This window comes from Anoplolepis gracilipes, chromosome 6 (genome assembly GCF_047496725.1).
Source record: "Anoplolepis gracilipes chromosome 6, ASM4749672v1, whole genome shotgun sequence".
Lineage (NCBI taxonomy): Eukaryota > Metazoa > Arthropoda > Insecta > Hymenoptera > Formicidae > Anoplolepis > Anoplolepis gracilipes.
In genome coordinates this window covers 14,294,284-14,318,633 of record NC_132975.1, presented here as the reverse complement: position 1 = coordinate 14,318,633, position 24,350 = coordinate 14,294,284, and the positions used below count along the sequence as shown (strand labels likewise).

At 29.6% G+C, this 24,350-nt stretch overlaps 2 protein-coding genes across 4 annotated transcripts; one reads left to right on the top strand and one right to left on the bottom strand.

Annotated features, from left to right (window-relative positions):
- Positions 1 to 962: 962 nt before the first annotated feature.
- On the bottom strand, positions 963 to 14,775 carry LOC140666994 (NADPH-dependent diflavin oxidoreductase 1). Its single transcript, XM_072894588.1, has 13 exons — positions 14,650 to 14,775; positions 13,265 to 13,537; positions 11,357 to 12,850; positions 11,134 to 11,216; positions 5,204 to 5,321; positions 4,914 to 4,995; positions 4,686 to 4,828; positions 4,272 to 4,417; positions 3,911 to 3,996; positions 3,690 to 3,836; positions 3,177 to 3,482; positions 2,677 to 2,879; positions 963 to 2,514 (listed from the first exon to the last, which is right to left on the bottom strand). Exons 2-13 carry the CDS (start codon positions 13,402 to 13,404, stop codon positions 2,388 to 2,390), a joined length of 3,075 nt encoding a protein of 1,024 aa, XP_072750689.1. The 5' UTR covers positions 13,405 to 13,537; positions 14,650 to 14,775; the 3' UTR covers positions 963 to 2,387.
- Positions 13,849 to 23,282, top strand: Trbd (ubiquitin thioesterase trabid). 3 transcript variants are annotated; one of them, XM_072894559.1, is made up of 9 exons: positions 14,888 to 15,537; positions 15,649 to 15,820; positions 16,549 to 17,560; positions 17,888 to 18,169; positions 18,624 to 18,825; positions 19,182 to 19,459; positions 19,697 to 19,926; positions 20,420 to 20,849; positions 21,152 to 23,282. In XM_072894559.1, exons 3-9 carry the CDS (start codon positions 16,842 to 16,844, stop codon positions 21,228 to 21,230), a joined length of 2,220 nt encoding a protein of 739 aa, XP_072750660.1. In that variant the 5' UTR covers positions 14,888 to 15,537; positions 15,649 to 15,820; positions 16,549 to 16,841; the 3' UTR covers positions 21,231 to 23,282. The 3 variants fall into 3 exon arrangements, with proteins under 3 accessions (XP_072750661.1, XP_072750660.1, XP_072750659.1); XM_072894560.1 differs by lacking the exons at positions 14,888 to 15,537; positions 15,649 to 15,820 and adding an exon at positions 13,849 to 14,402; XM_072894558.1 differs by lacking the exon at positions 15,649 to 15,820.
- Positions 23,283 to 24,350: the final 1,068 nt, after the last annotated feature.

The following is a 24,350-nucleotide window of genomic DNA, read 5'->3' as shown; positions in this document are numbered from 1 at the left end:
TTTATAGTGACATTGTAGTTTTTTTTTTATCAATACAATTAGTAAAATAGATGGTAGATAAAATTGGATACAATTAGTAAATAACATTTATGATAAGATTAATTGAACAGAATTATTGAATACAGTTTGATAAAATTTAGCCAAAGATTTTAGAAACACTCTGTTTATATATTCAAGGTAAAACTCTTGTAGAAAAATATATAAAATTATGAAAAGACGTTTGAACCGTCTCTCACGCGGTATACTCTGTACTAACTTTCAATATAATGTATAATGCAAATGCTACATCATAAAACTAGTATGAGAAAATTTCGACAAAAATAAATAATTCAATTTACCATAAGATACAATGGAGCTATTTAGTAACAAGACAATATCCAAATTTATTGTATATATGCATTAATTCTGATGTAAACGTTATATTTAAACATTTATGAATATACATACATTATATAATGGCGATAATTTTAAAAAATGTATATATCAAACTATTCAAGTAGCTCCGCTATACCTTATTAAGAGTAAATGTGTATAATTATGATATTAAAATATAATTTTCTAATATAAGCTTAGCAAAACATCAACAAGCTTTTCTACAAGCTTAAAAACTACAAAAGTTTAAAATGAAATTTTATCTGAAGTAATGTGTGCTTTAATTAAAGAAAAATCGTACAGATTGTCCAAATATTGCTTTGTGGAAGAATATTGTGTATCGCACAATATAATCACAATCATTTGAAATGTGTAAAACATCTTTTTATGACTAACATATAATTAAAATATAAATAATAAAACATGTACATATGGCAAAAAAAGATTATGTAATTAAAAACATATAATCATAGCCCAAGCAAATGTGTAAATATTTTCAATTTCTGCTACAATTATAGTTCATATTAATCTTAGATACGGTGGAAAATTCGTCGTCAAAATTCTGAAAGGACTAGTATTAATCGGATGGCCAACAGTCTTGACTCTCCTGCATTTTTTGATGTAATAAAATTTTTATTTCAAGTGTTATAAAACGAAACATTTATGAAAGCATCGTAAAATTGGAAAACTGTTGAAAAATTGAAAATTTTTGCTTTGAAATATTCATTGTAAGTTTAATAAAATTCGAGATATTACAATTTTTTATGCGAATAATAAATATAAAAAAAAATAAAATATATGTATAGTACTGAGAAAACTAACTATACAGTACTAAAAAGTAGTAACACATCCTCGTGTAATTACATAGTATATTTATAATGCTAAAAATATGGAAGTTCATTATTAACTATTACATCAAAACCTTGCCAATTATGTAAAAATTTATTATGATATGGTTTTTTAAATTATTATTATACTGCCAAGTATAATACTAACTTTAAAATTTTAATTAAATAAAAAATTATAATTGCCTAATTTAAAGGAGTGCTGCTAGAACTGCTTTTTAAAACTGTCTTGTCTTTAAAATTATTTCTCTATTGGTACACGCCTATAGCAAAATTAACTTAACAAACATAAAATTTCTGTAGGAAAATTCAGCATGGCAACTTTAGCGTAAACTCTATCTAAAAATGTAATGCTTATCGATTAAAAGATATATTTTCGTTACGCGTTTAACGCTAGAGATGTGGAGTATTTGACCATAGTTCTATTTTAAATGTTAATCTTAACAAAATGAAAGTTACGTTTAGCGCTAAACGCGCAACGAATTATATAGATTTAAATGTATAATCTTTTTGTTAAATCTAATGATTCAGCAATTTATTATTTGAACAATGCGAAAAATGGGAGTGCCGTATAGCTTTCTTTTTTTATTAATAAGGCTTATTGGTCCGGTTTTATTAATAAGGGCAGTAGTAATATTAACTTCTAAATCCTGATGAAACCTGATAGATCCCGGTGTTTTCGACACAGATCTGTTGAAATGATCATTCTGATCATTAATGCACTTTACATGATCTTATTTATTTTTCCGTAACTATTTCTTTTATTAACGCGGGACATCAAAAGTTATTAATTAATCCAAAAACTCTAAATCACACGCTTATAAAAAACACGCATTACTTTGAAAAGGTCTTACTTAATAGAAAGCTTTATAATCTGTTATTTATTAAAGAATTATACGATTATGTATGTATATATATTCAACGTGTATATATATATATATATATATATATATATATAAGTAAACATTTTGAAATGTTTCTCTTATTTCGCATTAAAGAGCAGTAGCCTCAGTATCTGCTCTTAAATGTTTTTTTTTCCTTAAGAAATGGAAATTGCTCATTTTTAACTCAAATAAGAGAAACGTTCCAATAGCTCTCAATTTTCAATCCTTTCCTAACTCCTGAGTAAATATAAGCATGTTGCAATGCTAAATTTCATCTTTAAAACAATCAAAAGGTCACGTTAGCCACTAAACTCGGCATTGCCATGGAAACTAGGATTCCTGTAAAGATTCCTGTGATTAAAGATGCTGCCCCAAACATCCCGGCTATCGATGCGTACTGCGATTCTACCATTCTGAATATACAAAGTGCATATTATTATATATTCCTACGTTCTTTTATTTCTTATTGTTGTTATATTAATCATTTTCATAATATAATTACGTTATAATACAAGTATATATTAGAAATTCTTGCATATTTTAGCTTTTTCTCGATTTTTTTATTAAGTACTTACTTAGGACAGTACATCATCGATAATGATGATAGATAACCGCTACTGAGACCCATAGTAATAGCAATGATCCAGAAAATCCAATCATTATTGATAAATATGGGCAGTGTTCTTTCTGTGTAAGCTGGTTGATAGTTGCAGATTAGAAACAATGGTATGTAAGCAAGTCGCAGTATTACTGGAATCACCAAATATTTCTGATTGGGCTGTAAAAAAAAGTAATTAATTAAATTGTACAATATATAGAAAAAATTTTATATTTACATACAATAATTATGTAAAATAATAAAATACATAACAAAATACATATATATATATATGTATATCACACACAAATAAAAATATTAAAAACAGATTAAATTTTAATTATACGAAATATTTAAAAAGTAATATAGATTATAATAATAAAAATAATATTATATAACACACACACATACACACAGACACACACAAAATATACATATATACAAATTGTAATATAAAAAACTCTAAACTCTACATACCCACTGAACTAATGACGCGATTGAGCTTCCAAGCATTGCAGTAATATTAAATGTCAAAAAGCACATAACACTGCTGTAATATTCAGATGGAATCACAAAATTCTTGTCGGAAAATTGTATATCAGACTGAACTGATGGAAAAAGCGTTAGAGTTACGAAAAAGATTAAAAATGTGTTAAAACATTGTGGAAAACACGCTTTAAACACTGTCCAATATGGTGGTCTGTTCCTTCCCCTGGTACTGTTCTCTAATTGTCTTTTGGTCGTCTCTTTCTGATGAAGTAGTTCATGATATCGATAAAACCTCTGCAATTTAATTTATTAATATTATTTGCTGATTCATTGATATACTTAGCTAATACTTCTTTATAATACAAAATATACAAAATTAATAATTTATTTTAATTCATTATTTATCAAGAGATTCATGAATTTATTTATTTTTTAATTAAGCACACATTGGAATAAATATTGGCAAACAGTATTGAAACAAGAGATACGATGAAATCTTACATTAATTGGAAGTGCAAAATATGTGTCAAAGCAAGCCAGTAGGATGAATAAAGCCGTGATGAAATAATATATAGCGGCGGTACGCGCATTCGGCGCCATTATTTGTGCAAGGAAGTTTATTATGGCTGTAAAAGTTCCACTAATATTCTGAAAAAAGAAAAAAACCAGATGTCAGAAATTTATGCATTATGTAATGAGTGTTTGTCAAATGTGATATTTACCGAGCCTAATACAACGGCGCCCATGTACTTGATGGGCAGTTTTGCTGCCATTCCAAACACTGAATTCTGATAAATGCCATTGGCAGCTAAAACACAAATTTCCAGTGAATTATGTATAAAGAGAATACTAATTAGCAAATAATAATGTTAATATAAATTAATAACTGTAAATATAACAATTTAATTTGATATATATATATATATATATAATAATTATAATATAATAGTTTTTAATATTGATGAATTAATGATATTGAAGGCTTTAATAAAAGAAAAATTTTTCAAAAAATTTATTTTCAAACATCATAAATAGAAATGTATGTATATATATATATATATATATATATATATATATACTTACTATTTAATATAACAACAGATATCATAGTGACCCAGAAAAATACTCCAGGCCAGCCAGAACTGTCAGTCATTGCTAAGATGACAGTAAAGACAAATATTAAGACTAACATAAAGATGCTCCATACTATGCGTGTTGTCAAATTGCCTCTGAAAAGTCAAAAAACACATCTCTTCAATAAAATATAATTATATTATTATTAATACAAATTATATTTTCACAATTATTGAAATTTTTTTATATATTTTTCAATATTTAATTAATAATGTATTCAATAAAATAAAATCAATCAAAAAATTTACATTTATAATCTCAATCATTATTAATATATATTAATAAACAAAGTAAACTATCATTTTATAAAAAATTATAAAAATTTCTTGTAGCAAAATGCATTTTGTTATTTTGTATGCATACCCAAGTTGTAAAAACACATTGAGCCAATTAAACAGTAGATTTGGAATTTGTGAAGCAAATCCTAAATAAGGAAGAAAATTTGTTGCATAGTTTGTTGTATCTTCACCAGTGTACTCCTTAGATAATTTGTAACTCACAAAATACTGCAAAAATTTAATATTTTACATGTATATCATGTCATAATTTCAACTGTGTGTTATTATAAATTATTATATTTAATTCACTTACATCTTTAGCTGTTATAAACATATTCCATGGCATCAAAACACCGATTCCATGAAGAACCAGTATGCAAAATACTAAATTTAATCTAAAACAGTTTTGTTTAAGTTAACAATTAATTAACATTTTATACAAAAAGATTGATATATCAAATTTATATAGAAATATTTAACATATATAATTATATTGTATATCATTCTCTATCATTAGTGTATCAATATAAAGCTTATATACAATTTTTTAATATATACAGACAATCCTTATTAAATAATCCAACAAACAAATAATAGCCATACCTATCTCTAGGAGGATTCAATTCAAGATCTGCTTGATCCATTGTAACACCTTTGAAATTAAGTTCGTCGTCAGGTCTACCAGTTCCTTCCCATCCTGGTGAAAGACGCACAGGTTCCGAACCTTAAATGAGAATTTGATTAAATTAAGTAAAAAATAAAAAAATTATTTTCAAAATTAAATTAAAATTAAAATTTTATTTCTTGAATTTTTAAATTAAGAAATCAATTATAATTATATGCTCTGATATAATATTTTATAAATATAAATATTTCTAAATAATTTTTTTAAATTATTTAATTAAAAACAACTTTCAAATATATTATTTTGTATTGTATTAAAAAAAATTAAATATATTACTATAAATTAAAAATATTTTACACAAATAAGTTTGAAATTTATAAATCTTGATTTTTACAATTATGATTTAAAAAAAATAATTCTAAGAGAATTAATTCTAACATGCACAATTCTTTTAATAATCACAAAATATTTGAATTGATTATTACAGTCGGACCTCTTATCCTACCACCCTCTTATGCTACAAAACCTCTTATCCTACGACAAAAAATCCTCTCATGCTACGACCGCGAAAGGGGAATTATATCCTCACTCTCAAATTTTTGTCGTAGGATCAGAGGTCCGACTATAATTGAGTATTACATATAAGCTATATAGCTGATAAACACAGAGAGTTAATTTAAACACACAGATAATTGATTACAGCCAAAAGATAATTGTGTGCAGCCGTTATAATAGAATGTCGCAATCAATTGATCCATTAAACTCAATTAATACAGTTTAAGAACATAATATGTAAAAATACATTAATAACAATTTACAGAAAAAGATAAATAATTTAATAAGAAATTCACATGCATTTGTGATACATTAATTGTCAATTACCAATAAGTAGGAAAAGTATAATAAGACATGTAAATAGAACCTATGAAATAAAAATTTATTTTACACTTGGAAATATCACAATCTCTTGGTAAATAAAATTACTATTATATAATATATAAAAATATATGTTAAAATTGAGATGTAATATAAATTATAATAATAAATAATAATAGAGACTTATATTAAATTAATATATTTTTAGAATTTATAATGTAGTTTATAATGTAGTATTAGAGATATATATATGTTGTTAATAGTATCAATTATTAGAATTCTTGGGATAAAATAAATTATTTGATAAAAGCAGTTGAGAATGAAAATTGCAAAATATGTCTTGCAGACATATGTTTTTCACTGAACTATTTAAACAAGACAATAAACATTTTATTAAAATTAAAAAAAAATTAATCATCAAAAGTACAAGAATAATAGTCAGATAGATAATATAAAAAAGCTTATATTGCTAAATTATTTTCATTGATAATTTTTATTAATCATCAGTAAAATGTTATGAGTGCATCTCATTCTGTCAGTAACTATATGAAAAAGTCACATACTTTTATTCAGCTAAATCAGCATGTTATATCAGCAAAATAAAACCTTTATGCATGAGAAACTGTGATTTTTGTCTATATAAGCTACACTAAAATGTTTTAATGCTATCATATTATCATTATACATATTTGATACTTTTAAACAGGTTTACATACTGATAAAACTAATAAGATTAAAAATCCATTCTAAAAATTGCTTCCACATATTTTTCGACATAGAAATAGAAAAATTTGGAATAAAATTATAGAGTTATTAATATAAACTACAGAAATTGAAATATATATGATAATTCAAAATAAATAGAAATAAAAGATATAAATATAATAAATTATAGTTTTCAAAATTAAAATATAAGATACATATACATATATATATATATATATATATATATATAAAATATATATATTATATAAAAATGCATAATAAAGAATCTTTTAATCAAATACAATCCAACAAAAAACTACAGACCAATGTTAAACCCGCAAACACTTCACTGGCAAAGATACTGCATCTGCAGTCTGCAAACTTCTTCTACAGACTGGTTTGGGCAGGTATACACCAAGAGAAAATAAAAAGACAAAACAACAATATTCCAAGAAAGCTACTGCTCCCTGCAACCATGAGAACACGTTCCACTATTACCTTTCGCAGCCACGATACGGGTTCCGTTGGAATCCTTCAATAGAGTCTGTTCTTCGGGCCCCGCGCTAAACTCCTTCTTTGTATAAGTGCCCGCCATTTTTCTATTTTTTTATTTCCTTTTTTGTTACACACAAGAGAGATTCTTCTAACGCTACCGACTTCGACAATGAGCAATAACTGCGACGACTTTAGAACATCTTTTGACAATCGGTTCCCAGGAAGAACGTAGATTTACCTATACTTTCTGTACTTTCTCGTGTATTTATCTTTGCCTGAAAAAAAAACGAGTATTTATTTATTATTCAAATGTAATTCAATGTAAAATAATAGTAAAATTTAGATAACTTTATTATAAATATTGTTAATGCAAAAATATAAAAATAAATTATGCATAAAATAATATTTAAATCTAAATTTAAGTTTATAAAAAACATATATGATTCATGTAAAATTTTCATAAAACCTATATAACATCACAAAGATTGTTAACAATAGATGTTAAAATACAAATATTCTTAAATTGTGTATAATATAATTGTATATAATAAATTTTTAAATGTAAATTAATACTGTATACAATATATTTTTAAATTTAACACCTATAATAATGACAAGGTCAAAGCTACTAGACATATAATGCATGTACATGTTATAATAAAATAGTTACAATATATATATATATACAGAGTGGACTATTTTAATCCATCCAGTCGAATATCTCGAAAATCAAGCCCGGGAGAGAAAAATGTTTCAGACACAAGTTGTATGGTTTCGATGGGGCCATAAGATGGTACCATTGGTTTGACCTTGAAAAGTCATTTGAAGGTCACGTGAAGGTCACTTCAAGTTTTTTAAATGGAACACTCTGTATATTTTTACATATTCTTGTAGCTCATCTCGAGAGCTTTCCAAAACACTTATGACAAAGTATTTTTCATTAAGTATTTTTTGAGTTATAAGGCTTCAAAGTTGCAGTATTTTGACATAAAATACAAGATATCTCATAAAATATTCATTTTTTTATTATCTTACTCTAATACTTTTATGCACAGAATAACGAGACGAATCAATTGGCATAATTAAAACACATAATTATGTTAAACTAAAAATCTGAATTTGCAACTAACAATTACACATTTTTACTTTAACATAATTATGTGTTTTCTTTACACCAATTGATTCGTCTCATTATTCTGTGCATAAAAGTATTAGAGTAAGATAATCAAAAAATGAATATTTTACGAGAGTAAGATAATAAAAAAATGAATATTTTATGAGATATCTTGTATTTTATGTCAAAATACTGCAACTTTGAAGCCTTATAACTCAAAAAATACTTAATAAAAAATACTTTGTCATAAGTGTTTTGGAAAGCTCTCGAGATGAGCTACAAGAATATGTAAAAATATATAGGGTGTTCCATTTAAAAAACTTGAAGTGACCTTCAAATGACTTTTCAAGGTCAAACCAATGGTACCATCTTATGGCCCTCTCGAAACCATACAACTTTTATCTGAAACATTTTTCTCTCCCGGGCTTGGTTTTCGAGATATTCGACTGGATGGATTAAAATGGTCCACCCTGTATATATATATATATATATATATATATATATATATTTTATAACTAATTTTTATAGCATTTATTAGTTTACACTTTTGCTTAGATTCTCTTGAATAGAAATCAATCAAATTAACTTTATTTTTAGAACAAATCGAGATCACGTGTAGTGTATCAAGAAGTATAAATATTATTGTATCCAATGATTCATTAATAAAAGATCATTGACCACTGGAATAAATGTACACTTTCCACTGCACACTACATGAGAAGCCTTATTCAGATGATTGCTTACTTCTGGTTAAAACAGATCTGAGTAAAAGTTAAAGCTAGTACAAAGATTAATTAAAGAGCGACACAAATAATATAAGAAGCATATGGTACATACTTTATAGTATATATAACAGTAGTTGACAATTTGTATTGTTCTTATTATTGTTACTTGGATTTATTCTAAGGAAAAAACCAAAATTTACTATTTACGTATCATGTTTTCAACCAATATTATATTATTTATTATATTATTTTATATATTTATCTTCAAAAATATTTCAATACTTTGACAGTTTCATAGAATGCACGATACTTTACATGAGAGTTAATATTATCATAAAGATTATTAATTTGAGAATGTTGAAAAAATAATACACATTTAAAATATTCTAATATTTTAGGCAATTATCAAGATATTGCAATATATAAAGATATTTAATGTCAATAGGGATAGGCAAAATATTCTTAAATTATAAAGTTTGAATTAGAATAACAGAATAAATAACTTAAATTATAAATGTAGTTTAGATAAAAAATATAATAATCAAGTAGTCGGAGAGGATACACACATTAGTATTTTTAACTGTAGAAAGAGAGATTAAGTTAAGGAGGTATTAATGTGATAATACGGTCTCTCTTTAACTATAAATTAATTATAAGATAAAATATTTTTTTTATACATATAAAAAATTATTTACACATTCCATTTAATTGCGAAATTGTACACATCTGGCATACGTGTATTCTTCACGTATATTAAAAATAATTTATAAAAGTATTAAAATAAATATAAAAATACTTTTTCAAAAATATAAAAATAAATACTGTCCCTGTTACAAAGACGTAGCCTAGATATAACAATCGAATATATCGTAAGCGAAAATCTCCTCGAGATAGGGTGGACAGGTTATAAAGTCTAGTCGTGCAACAAAAAAAAAAAAAAAAAAAAAAAAGGAACAAACCTTGTACGGAATCTTTCTGCGTTACTCGTCCCAAATTCAACTACCGGTGAGCGATTTGCTGAGCTTATTGTTGGCTCTCGATCGGCTAATGGAGTGTCCGGAGAGCGTGGAGTGCGCGAAAAAAAAATCACGTGCCAATGTTCGTCGGTCGTTTTTGCGTTTCAAGTGGTTTATTTGCTTGTATATCGTCGTATTGCGCACGTCGAAGAAGAAAAAAAAAGAAGAAAAATGGAGCGTAATCAACAATTGAATGGCGCCGAGATCGCTCGAGATACCGGGAACACTGTGGGACACGCGAGCTTTTGTACCATGTTTTCTGTATTCCCACTATTTTGCTAGGTTAGGTCGCGGGGTTAAGGGTTCATCGAGATACTCATCGAATGTCGGCGCTGCTCGACATCTCACCGCGAGGAGCGCCGGAAATTGCCGAGTGTTTACGAAGTTTGAAAAGGAGGTGTAAAAATAATGTATGTACACAATATAATACATATATGCATATATACATATGTAAAAAGACAAGAGAGCCTCATTAATCTTACAATTTGTTTCTTGAATATAAGTGTAATATATATATATATATATATATATTTATCTAGTACATTACATAAGTAAATATAAATTTATTATATGCATACATGCGTTTTAGAAATAAGAAATTCTTCAGATATATGCATATTAATTTTGAAAACAAATATATATATATATATCAATTATGTGTACTGAATAAAATAATATGTATTTATACCATATCATACATATAAATATGAAAAGAAAAAAATATATATACTTTCTTTTTGTACAAAAAGAAAACTTGAGATATATATATATATATATATATATATATAATATATATTTTCTCTGAAGACAATATTTGTGATTTTTTATATTTTATCAACCCCAAGTCTCGATTTGATATCGATTGTTCTTTTCTAGATCCTTGATAAACGCTTCTGCCTGTTCTTGCGTCATTTTACCGATTTCTTTTGTCATGTTAATGAATTCATCGCGCACGTCATTCGGCATATTTTTTGAATTTCCTGCCAAATAAATGCTGCCATTATTTTGCAAAAGCTGCCAGCATAGCTCTCTTTGTTCACGAATAATATGTTGGACATATCTGAAAAGAGATACAATGTATTATATTAATTAACAATCAAGAAAATTAAATACTAACAATAAGATTTTAGAAGTAAATAACAATTATAATTTTATAAATTTCACATTCTTATGTTTTATAAACAATTGTGAATTACTTACATTTTATGATTTTGATCCCTAGAAAATGCACAGAACACATTCAAATTTTTCTCTCTCGATAAACGTTCAAAATCCTCTCTGCAATGATAATCCTTATCTTTATTTCTGCATCCGAAAAATAGAACGCATTCCTTCAAATCTCTTTCCTGTGTTTCTTTCTCCAAAAGAAATGATCTAAGTGGAGCGACTCCAGTTCCAGGACCAATTAAAATCATTGGTTTATTATCTTCAAATCGAAAAGTTCCCTTTTGAAACCAAAATATCACTTTGTTTTTCTTTTTTAAACTTGCTAGCCACTTTGAACATAAACCAAATCTTGGTTCCAACAATCTAGTTCTGTAATCAACTACCGCTACCAAAATTTGAACCACACTTGGAGTAGCTTTTGAACTGGAAGCGATGCTATAAGGACGTGGTTTTATGGGTGACATAATTTCAAATAACAATCCAATGTTTATTTTACTAGTTGTATGAGGAAAGTCCGCGAGAACCTCTAAAATATTTCTTCTTGGTCTGTTTATGTAGTTATAAAACTCTTCCTGGCCATTCGCACTGGCAAATTCACATAGTTTTTCCTTCTCTAAATTATTTTCACTGATAAGAGACAAAGTATGCATTGTAGATCTTCGTGGCTTGAAATTCAGATCCCAATATTGTTCAACAATATCCTCTAAAGTTAACCAGCGATTTTCCAAAACAAATGGAACTTTTATTTCCTTCTTTGTTACTGAAATCAGTGTATCCGAATACAATTCTACGTTCTGCTCTTGAAGTATATTAAAGAAACGTTTTACTTGTTCCATGGAATTCCTTGGTCTAATATAGATAACATCTCCAGGATCATATTTAATATTATACGGTAATGAGATAGTTATTAATCTAACATCTTGAAAATGGTTTTCTGAAGTAGTTTTTACATTTTCAAGTATTTTTCCTATTTTAACATTAACATTTACATGTGTTTCTTCTTCATAGATGTTAATCTTTGATTTAGGGGATATTGGATCAGATATTAATTTGTTATTTAATGAATCATCCTCTTTAAATATTGAGACGCAATATCTTTCAATTATTACATTTTCTTCTTGAATCTTGTCTTCTATAGAAATTTTAAAAATGTTAGCAATTTCTTCCCATAATTGTTTAATCCAGGAATCCACTACAGCATCAATGCCCAAATTATGCTGGTCATCAGCAAGTCCAATGGGTAATAATTCTTTGCCACCTAATTGTGCAAGACGTTTGTTTAATTTCTTTGCAGCGAAGTTGAATTTTGAATAGGAACTGTCACCCAAACCAAGTACGCCATATTTTAGACTTTGCAGCAGATCTGCCCGAAGACTTTTGCCTAGTAGACGTCTCCAGAATGTTTTCATGTTAGCCGGAGGATCTCCTTGTCCAGTAGTTGCGACAATAAAAACAATTAGTTGTTCGGAAGAAAGATGTCGCATGTCGTATTCGTCCAAAGATGATACAGTACTTCGCAGTTGTTTTCTTTAAATTTAAAATTTTAAAACAACTCTTAAATCTGTATTCAAAGTTTTAAAATAGAATGTAATTCTAAATTAAAAAATTTTAAATATAGAATATTATGTATTTTTTAAATATATAACATATTTTAATTATTTTTTAAATTAGATCATACCTATGTATATCTTAAAATTCATAAAATATATAATAAATAATTTGTCTTTCATGAAATATAACATCTTATAGTATACAACGGATGGAAAGTAGAAGTGTGTAAAAAGAATAAAAGACATTAAACATGTGATATGTGCATTTAAATATCTATTAAATATCTATTTAAAGATTATTTAAAGATATAAGAGTAGAAGTTCGCGTGCCAAAAATTTTCTAGAAAAGAATTTAAGGCTCATGTGCCAGGAAGGGAAACAATAACAAAACCTTTGAGCACTTTTCCAAATCTGTTCAGCGACATCCTGTGCAGTTCCGGTCTCGCTTCCGTATAGCACCTGCATTACCAATCCATCCATTTTTGTTCTTACATTTGACGACGAGGACGACGAACAATCAACGCCAGTCATTGCTGGTAAACACGTGGTTAACGCGTGCTCTATAGTTTACGCGTCTCAGCTGATTGCCAGTGACGTCACAAGTCAACCACAAGCAGACGACATATGAACGCGAGGTTTGTTTGCTTGTAAGTCCCAGAAATTTCTGTAACAAGACGAATATATACTTAGGCGTTGAAAAGAGAAGGAAATTTTGTTTTTTTTTCTTTAATTAAAATCTCACATCGAAAAGTGTAGAACTAAAATGAAGAGATTCGTTTATACGCGAAGAAAAGTGTAACATGGACTTGGGAAATTAATCTATATATATTGAGGCGGGAAAACGTTTTATAGCATCTTGCCAAGAGGTCCGTACAAGATCTTGTTGACGAAATGTCAAGGATAAATGTTTAGGTTTAGTGGTCTCATATTTGGCAGCAGGCCCGACTCGGGCCGCCCGAGACATATTTATAAATAATAAAATGTCCCGCTAAAGAACCATCGAGCGCATCTCGGTCTTTTCCACAAGTTCTTCAATGTCAATTAGACTTTGTGTCGCGAAAAGTCGTTAAAATCAAAGTGAAAATTAAGATCTAAAAGTGTCAATTGAATTTGCGGACGTTACTTATACGAATTTATGAGTTTATAGTCGAATTAAAAAAAAAACGCTAATGAAAATCTAGCGATTTGGTCCTGCAATTTCCGGAAACAGATATCCAGATGCGAATCATCGAGGATGTTAGAAAAAGTAAAAAAAAAAAAAAACGAGAATTGTTATCAGTGACACTTGATTATTACGACGAAACGGAATGACAGTAAAATGATCACGCGCGAATGCATTTCGAGACGAAGTCAGCCTCGCGTGATATAACGGGATCATCAAACCAGTTGGCAACAGTGGCATCTCTGTTTGCCTAAATAATCAAAACCAAGTTGTTAAATCCTACTTGTGTCCTAGCGTGATTTTTCGACGAGTTTATTTGTATTTTCTCGTGGCAGGGCAAGAATCGCAAGAGCACTAGGAATTTGAGGTTAGATCAAGTCATTCGGTGCTAACCATTCAAATTGTTCGCGCTTGTAACAATACATTATCACAATTTTGATTTCCGCTAATAGAAGAAAGAGAAAGCGCGGAAAAACGGGAGAAGAATTAGCAAAAGGATTGAGGTTAAGCAGAGTTGGGTTATATTAAATTGTTTCAAGTGCAAATCGTTCTCGACGGAATTTAAGATTAGGGTTAGCTTACTAATCATCGAAACTACATCAAGATTACTTTACCAACGATAAAACATCGTGATTTACTGGCGATTTGATTCCGCGAGAGACAAGGTTAGGTCAGCCGCTTCGCGCACCTGTGACCACTTTTGACAGAATGCGAGATTAGGATCGGCCGCGCATGCGCCCGATTGACGTAACGGTACGCGAGAGAGCGGCCGAGCGGTTGGCAGTACTGTCGTCCGTCTGTTTGCGGATGACTGTCAAAACCTACTTCCGTGGCTAGCGAGCGAGATCGTCGTCGTCGTCGTCGTCGCCGCCGCTGTTGCCGCCGCCGTCGTCGTCGTCGTCGTCGTCGTCGTCGCCGCTGCCACCGTACACCGTAGCAATTCGCGAAGTAGTTTACCTCAGGATCGGGAGAGACGCTGGCTCAGGAACAGTACGTCGTGAGCGCGCGCGCGAACGCTCGTAGACGATGTCGTGACGCGATCGCGCACAGTGACAGCGACTCCGCGCTTCTCGTGTCTTCTGTCGTGTCTTCGTCCAGACGTGAGGTCGTCTCTTGCGTCCCGTTCTCCGCGTTTGATACTTGGTGACCGTTGTTATTCTGAAAATAATTTTGAAGAAAGGGAAAGAGAGAGAAAGAGAGAGAGCGAATCACGCTGCGCGCGATTCCGGATATTTCTTTTTTTTCTTGCCTCTCGCGTGAAATCGACGTGTGCGTGTACGTACGTGTGCGCGTACAGGCTCTCTAACCTACCTACGTCCCGAATGCGAGGTGGTGCGTCCGAAAGTATCATTAGTTGGTGCACTAATGATACGAGAGTCGATTGGATAGTGTCAATTTGAAAGATCTCTCAATGGAGAATAATCCAGTGTGACGATAGTTTTTGGCGCGAGAGAGAGCTTCAAGGTGGTTCAGGATAACATCAAGGTTACCGATCTGACGAGGTAGCGTGTCTCTTGACTGTCTGAAAATAATGCAATTTTAATTTTAAAACACTCGTGATGTTTCTTTGTACTGTTCGCGATTATAGATAGAAGTTTCTCGTTCTTCGATAGGTTAGGTTTACTGACGAGACGCTTCGATGAGCAGAGATAAAGGATCTAAAGAGTCATCGCGTTCTCCGACTTAATAACTGAAAACAGTAGACCTAAGGCATTTCGAATTTGAGTATTCGAAATAGTTACCTACAGATTTGTTTTTGAAGCAAATGAAGAAATTAAGAAACAAGTATGTACATGGTTGTACAGACATCTTCGTACGTGACATAAAAAGGCCATGTGTGCATGTAAAAAGAAAAAAATATTCTAGAAAGACAATAATTATACAACAAATCTAAAGTATTTATGTATTGTATCTAAAAAAAATATGGCCATTTTAAATATTAATATTTACATGAAATGACATGAATTCATATGAAAGTTGAATCAATGTTTTATCTTAATCTTTTAAGAGATTTAAACAAAAAATAAAAACAACTAAATCAGATATAATGTCACATTATCTTGTATATGAATATTTAATATAAATATTGATTCATAATAGTGTTAATTAATTATGTCTGCTTGTTTCAATTACATTTTTTTCATTTTGTGTTCCATCATTGCATCAAAATCTATTTACCTTTGTACGGAAAGTTCTCAACAAAAGCTAAAAGTCACAGAACTATTACTTGTATTTTGATTCATATATATATATATATAGCGTGTAACAATTTTTCTTTAAACAAGATAAGTAAAAAAATTTTTCAAAATAATTCAAAGGATATTTTAAGACTTCAGAAAAATTTTTGAATAATTAAAAAAAGTTCTAAAGATATTGCATATTAAGTATATACAAGATATATATTTAATTTAAAACAATCTTGATTTTTTTATACTATTCAAGATTTTTTTTTATAAATATATAAAACTTTTACAATAGACTTTATGTAAATTTTGTTTTTTTTTTCTTTTTAGATTCTTCCACCGATGTCCACATTGGCACATCTCTAGCAGCTTTGTCTCATCACAATCAAACATAATGTTGATTACGTAGCATAAATTGGACCATATATAGAAACCAAACACTTAGATACAAATTTCCCAATCGATCATGTACAGCAAGGCATAGAAAATTTATCAAGATATTTAGGATATTTAATGTTCAATATATATCTTTCATCTTAATACTTTCTCCGGCATCAAGAAGTACTGCATCTTTCGCAACAAAGAGACCAAAAATTCAATTGATTAACCTTCATCCAGTGAAGATGACCAGCAGACTCGAGGAAACAGAGCAGAAATGGATCTGCGAGTACTGCACTTACGAAAATTGGCCCTCCTCTTTAAAATGCACCATGTGCAGAGGCGCTAAGCCTCTTCTAGGTGAAGACATCTACCGTCTTCGGGATCCAAGCCCTCAAAGAGGCTCCTCCAACGTTGCTTCCGGTCCCGTGTCCCAGATAAGCCCTACAGACAACTACATTTCGCAAAATTATAGTCAGAATTTACCTTCTGCGGGAAAGTGGGCCTGTAGCATGTGCACTTATCTTAACTATCAGAATACAGCACGTTGCGTTCAGTGCAGCAATCGCAAGTCGGTCAATCAATCCGTCAATTCGTTAGCCTCGAATCTGCATGAACATTTAGCGCCATTACGATTGGCCGACGGGCCGCCAAACTCGGGATCAAATTCCCAGTTGAATCCTTCGCCAATCAATCTCCATCCAGAAAGGTTATATAATATGCACCCAGAAAAGTGGTCTTGCCACGTGTGTACTTATGAGAACTGGCCCAAAGCGACTAAATGCATCATGTGCGGTCATCCAAAGGAGAAAGATAGGAGGGATAAAAGTACACAAGGAAATGTAGGAGTTATCTTACCGAGTCCTGAGAGAGAGCATAGTCAACGGAGCCTGCCGTCACCCCCGCTGCACGCGTCCTATATTCATCAAACACAGAGAGAGGATAATTTAGCGATAGGAAGGAGGTAAATAATGTTTTACGTTTTAAATTCTTTGTGAATATTATATAATTTTAGGAATATTATTTAAATTTTTCTATAATATCTATAAATAGATATAAATACATGCAACATATGTAGAGTATACATGTACAACATATTAAATCTATGTATATAATATTCACAGAAAAAAAAAACAATATCAAGAGAGAATATTTAGAATATTAAGAACTATTCAAAACAAAGTTTATATAATCCTCTAAAGATAATACTCCTAATATATTCTCTAAAAATATGTTTTTTTAAGTATATGTATGTATATTAAACACATACTTACAATGTAAAACTTTTCAGAGGTTCACATAGGTACGCAGACAGTCGAAATGACAGCCTGTCAACTCCTCAATCTCCAAATAACTGTGATTACGAGCGCCGATTGAAACAACTGAGACGTCACACCGATTGGTGTTGGCTCAATGCTTGTCTTGGTATTGTTGAGGGTGACAACACTCCCGTCGAAGCTTACCTGGCGAGCGGCGGCGATCCTGCTCGCCAATTGACGCATTCTGAGGTCTTACTCCTCAATAGAAGCAGTGCGTTTGACGTCGGCCACACTTTAGTGCACTTGGCTATTAGGTAAATAGAAAAATATTTTAATAAATTAGTATACACACAATAATTATATTGATAAATAAAATTCTCACATGATATTAATAGATTGAATAAAATTTCAAAAATGTAGATATTCTGCGATTTGAAAATGAAGAAAAAGAATTAAATAATAAAAATTAGAAGGAAAATATAAACGTGCTAAAGACAATTTTATTGAATCAAGAAAGAAAGAAAATAAATGATTTCTGCTCATATCTATATTTTCCTTCTTTTTTCTTAAAAAAGTATTCTTATAATTAATTATTTTATTATCTATACTATGTTAATTATAAATATTAATTTTCTAAATGAAATTTCCATTATGTAAGTCATTTGAAGTATTTTCAATAAGAATAATACTTTGAGAGTATGAATACTTGTCAAATATATAGAAACTTTTGATTAAATATTCTCATAATTTAATTGGTACAATTTTAAGGTTTCAAAGAGAAGATATTTTAGCAACATTATTGTCGCAAATCGAGGGTTCGGGTTCGGGCGTGAAGAGGGTACCAAGCTACGTCGCGCCAGACCTTGCCGTGCAGATTCGCCGACATGTCACCAATAGTATACGCTTACGCAAAGGTTCCTTTCCCTGTTATTTTGTCACCGATATGGCTACCTTCGCGCTGCCAGCCGAGGTTACTATAATACATATATAACAATTTAATGTAAATTAGTCGAAAAGTAAAAGTTTAGTTAATAATTGTCAATGTGTTTCTAATAAATGCTAAAATATAATAAAATAAATATATAAATAAATTTTTATTAATACTTTTGTTAGCATAACTTTTATCTTTAATTAATTTTTTTTTAATTTTTCTAAACCTCTCATTTCTTTATTCTAAGTTTTTTCAAATTTCTACTTTTTTCATATTTAAATTATATTCTTTTAAATATGTTATTTGCTTTTCTGCATATTCAATATTCATTCTACAATAAGATAAATATATTAATATTATTTTTCTATATATGAGATTGCTGGATGTATTTCAAGGTTGAAGACTTACCGAGTATCGTGCAAGAGCAGATGCTGGAGGAATTATTAGATAAGGAAGCTCAACAGCAACTAGAGGGTGGTGGAGGTGAACCACCAGCTTTAAATTGGTCTTTAGAAATTACTGAACGATTAGGCAGTCGTTTACACGCACTTTGGAATCGATCGGCTGGAGATTGCCTCCTAGACTCCGCCATGCAAGCAACCTGGGGTGTTTTTGATAGAGACAACGCCTTGAGAAGAGCACTTGCTGATACCCTGCAACAAGCCGGACAATTGTAAGCGCTTTATAATTAATGTAATGTAATGTAATTTTATTAATGTGATTAGTGTAATTTATTATAATAAGTGAATAATTCATTTACTAATTACATTAATAAAATAACCATATGCAGTGAGATTTAAGATATTATTATTACATAAGTATTATATGTGATAATAATGTTTAAATAATATGCAAACTGATAAAATGCCTCTTTCAAATATATATTCTAATATATATAATATTATTTCAGTTTTTATCCTCGTTGGAGAGAATATGAAGCCTCACAGGCAGCTAGAATGTTGGATTTTACTTTAGAAGAGACACAATGGCAAGAAGACTGGGAAAATTTATTGGCAACGGCCGCTCAACCTGGAAGTGCGTTAGAACAATTGCATGTATTTGCTCTTGCTCATATTTTAAGACGACCCATTATCGTCTATGGAGTTAAATATGTTAAGAGCTTTCGTGGCGAAGATATAGGTAAATTAAAAAAAGTATTTTGTTTTCGCTTAATAATTAATTTCCAAGTCTTAACAAATTGAAATAATTTTATTAAATTAAAATTCTAAAAACTTAAATTGGTTAGCTTTTCAGTTTATTATACTGAGAGAATTTATATGTTTAATTCCTTTAAAATTTAAATCTGTAATGGGGTTTTCTAGTTTTTTATTAAAAATATTTATAATATATAGTTAAACTTAAATTAATAATTATTTTCTCAAGTTTATGTAGAAATCGAATCTATAGAAAGTTTTACAAAACGGTTTTCTTTAAGACTTTAAAAATTTTGCAGACTTTATGTACACATATAAAGATTTTGAAGAGAATGATTCAAGTATTTTTTAAATGTAAGATTTGTTTCACATTTTAAAAAATTTAAAGAATCTATAAAATTAAAAATCTTTAATCGATTTAAAGATATCAAAGTGTATTAACTTTAAGAAATAACTGGTGATTTTTGTCATTTTCATAGGCTATGCTAGATTCGAAGGTGTCTATCTTCCGTTACTCTGGGAACCTTCATTCTGCATCCGTTCGCCTATCGCTTTGGGTTACACTCGCGGCCACTTCACGGCATTGGTACCAATTGAACCGTACACCTCGTCCAGAATACCGCCCCTAGCGTCCCATGGGGTGGTAAGTAGTAATAACAGCTCGCTCGAACAACTGCAAATCCAGATGCAAACCACCTTCATGCCGCTAATGGATCGCGAGCACAAACTCCTACCTATACACTTTCTCACGGCGGATGAGATTGGTCGTGAGGAATCCATTTATAAGGAGTGGTTGGACGTGTGCAGGACCGAGGGTGGAATACTCGTCGCGCATCAGAAGCTTCACAAAAGACCACTACTCGTTGCGCAGATGTTGGAAGAATGGTTAAATCATTATCGTAGATTAGCGTGAGTAATGTCTAGTTTCGTTAATTCTTTGAAAATTATAATTTTAAAATATAGAAAATTTAAAAGTACAATAATTAAAAAAAAATTATATGAAAAAGGTGAAAAGCTTAATATTATAATTAAAAAATATTTTTTATCTTCTACAAAAATCGAATTAATATTAGAATATATAAAATAATTAACAACTTTTAATGCTTGAAGAGAGGTTACTGAAAATTTAAAGAAGAAAAATGGAGATTATTCTAGCAAATTTTAATATAATATATCTTTAATATATCTTTTTCTTTTCTAATATTGTACAGTCAAACCAACGAAGCACCCTTCTCGAGACCACCCACTTTGCAGGATTACAGCAGTGATGGTGATACCGAAGATGAGTAGTATGGTAATCCTAAGAAAGAAGTATTGCGACTGACATGAGAAGCATCTCCGTTCTCACAAGTTTACTCTCGGCTAAAAATTATAAAATAACTAGAATTATATAAAATGTAAACTATAATACACGTGAATTCTGTACTTTATGGATAACTCAATACAGAGAAACTACTACGTCCATACATATTCACTGGCAATGTACTATTTAAAAAAGTTGAAAGCTCTATTATATCGCTATTAGTTGCCGTGTGAGTAAAATTGTGTGAAATTTGAATCCAGATTTATGAACTGTTCTAAATATACTTTAAAAAATTAATATTTATTAATTATTCAAAAATTAATTAATTATTGACATAATTGTAATACATTTGAATTAACATGGAATTAAAATAATTAATTAATTATTGAACTATTGCGATACATTATTAAAGAATCCACTTATTATTAAATTATCATAAATTTTCCACAAATTTTCAGTTATAAAGTAGTAAAAAAATGCGAATGTGGAAAAATTTTTTTTGCTGAAGAAATTACTTTTATCCAAAAGTTTTTTTCTATGTGCACTAACACTATTCAAGAAAGTTGATACAATAATTATTTTATCCAAGATGAAACGTCAAAAGAAAATACGAATTTAATTTTTTGAGAGAGAAGAAATGTTGAGTATGTTATATATTAGCATAAAAGTCTTTAAATAATACATTATACGTATAAGTGTTATATAATCCATTGCCAGTGACAGTGAGCAAAAGTGGAGAACATTGTCGTTTGTTATACATTATCGAGCCGTTTTGCATAATAGAAATTTAATTGTTAGGCTATTGAAAATAACATTTTTTCACAGATAGTTTGTAAAAATGTAATCTCAAATGGGAGAAAAATTTAAAAATTTCTCTCACGAAATTGCGGAATTTTGCGAAACGTTCGGATGAATAAATTTTCGAACGATTTTTTGACGTGTGTTCCATTATAATCGAATTCCTCTATTTTAAAATATCGGCTCCCCCGTTATTCTGGAACTGCTCCTTAATTCCCACACTTTATTCTGATGACATACGTACAAAATGAAAATATTGCGTTCTCTTTCACTCGCTTTTTCAATTTACATATAATTAGATAATCATGTGGCAAATGTGGAAGAACCGCGCAAGAATTTCAGTTTACAACCAATTCAGAATAGCGAGAGGCGGAATAGAGGAGTTCCACTGTATCATAACGAATAATATAATATAAAGTGTCGAATTTTTAATCTCTTTTTCCTCACAAAAAGAAAGACTATTAAGGCAAAGGTATTTTTGAATAACTAACTTTTGAGTAATATATAATAATTATTTAAAAATTATATTAATAGATGTACTTGAATTTTGAATCATTGAAGACAATGAGATTTCATGAATTAGATTAGATAGTACAGAAAGCTGATAATTCCTTTTACTTTTGGAGCAGATTTTTCTGTGTAATCTTGTTTTTCTGTTTAATCTTTCAATAAAAATATTCAAGCATAAATTTTCAATTAACTAATGAATTAAATGGAATATTTCAGTATGATTTTTTAAATAAAAAAAAAAATCTGTTCTATCGAGGCTCAATATGGGACACCCTGTACACGCAAATTCCCACACACTCGAGATAAGATCTTCGAGAATATTAATTTAGAAAAGTCAACAAATTCCGTGTATAATTTATTATTACAACTCAAAGTTGCGTTAAAGAGTTCAAACAGTTAAAAACACACGAACAACGATCTGTCCTCTTTTTAACAATCAAGATCGCGCGATTATCTAGAGCTTTTATCTCTAATGGTATGTTGATAGGAAATAAAAAATAAGTAATGGACTTAAAAATTTGTGCTTTGTGCTCCGTGAAGAAAGAAATATAGTTTTATTTTTATGCGGAGAATATAATGTATTATTATTTAATAATATTAATAATGATGACGATATATTAAATTCTCCGTATAAGTGTGGTTCACAATTGTGTTAAATATTATAGGTAACACTATGCGAACTTTTATAAAAAGCGTTGAGGAAGAAATTAAAGAGAGATAAATAGCACGTATGTTTAAGCGTTAAGATTATTATCGAACACCCAACACACACGCATTCACTCACTCATTCATACATTTAACATCACAATCTAATGAACGAATGAGCGATTGTAACAAATCTTTAATCAAAAAAGTACAAAAGAGATCGCCAGAGACGTTTCTTTGGAAACGCTCTTCGTTTATTCAATATAAAGGATAGTCTTTGTTTCTTATTACTTAATTCTGATAACAACAACAACGTAGTGTCTAGTCCTTTTGCATATAGCACCGCATCGCGTTCTCTTTCCTTTTAATAATCAATTAATTATTGTGCGTTCGAAAGTCATATGATAAAAATTAGCGAGAAAGAATCGAGAAAACCTGGGTAACCGGATTTAGAAATCGATATAATTCCATTGAATATCGATTTTTTTTTTATTTTCGAAGTAAATTTTTGAATGAAAAATTATTATTATTAATTTTTCGACTTATTATTACTTTTATTTAGCTTTACATGAAGTATTGTCTCTTTCTTCTAACAAAAGTTCATTATGATCTCTTCTGTAATATATTCATTTAGGAAAATAGAAAAAGATTTTTTTACAAAAATTATACAGATTATGTAAATAAATTTATTTTATCTATATTCCTCTCACAGAAGAAAATGAACTTTTGACGGAGATTTTTATTACAAAATCTTCGATTAGACTTCACGGAAATTATATCGGTTTCCGGATCCCTAATTCAAAGGACATCAGGTATAAGTCAATTTCACAGTATCTGCGAATGCAACAGAAGCAGAGGGTTTACCGCTATCATTGTCACTATTTGCGTAATATACATCAACGCGATCATTATCATTGTTATCATTATTCCAATCAGTATATATATATATATATATATATATATATATATATATATATATATATATATATATATATATATATACACATATATACATATATATCAAGAGTAAAACAAGTCAATGTTTAGACTTGTTTTAAGTACGAAGTCGTATCAATAGAGCAAACCCCACAAACTGCGGACTTAGGCCACATTCTCATTAAAAAAAATCTTTTTTCTTCATCACAAAAGTGCGG

Coding starts and splice junctions, on each gene's coding strand:
- Trbd (XM_072894560.1), top strand. CDS start 16,842: ATGACCAGCAGACTCGAGGAAACAGAGCAGAAATGGATCTGCGAGTAC. Junction 18,826..19,181: donor CCTTCGCGCTGCCAGCCGAG/GTTACTATAATA, acceptor ATGTATTTCAAG/GTTGAAGACTTACCGAGTAT. Junction 19,927..20,419: donor CTTTCGTGGCGAAGATATAG/GTAAATTAAAAA, acceptor TCATTTTCATAG/GCTATGCTAGATTCGAAGGT.
- LOC140666994 (XM_072894588.1), bottom strand. CDS start 13,404: ATGACTGGCGTTGATTGTTCGTCGTCCTCGTCGTCAAATGTAAGAACA. Junction 3,837..3,910: donor GCGCCGTTGTATTAGGCTCG/GTAAATATCACA, acceptor TTCTTTTTTCAG/AATATTAGTGGAACTTTTAC. Junction 2,515..2,676: donor TCGATGATGTACTGTCCTAA/GTAAGTACTTAA, acceptor TTGTATATTCAG/AATGGTAGAATCGCAGTACG.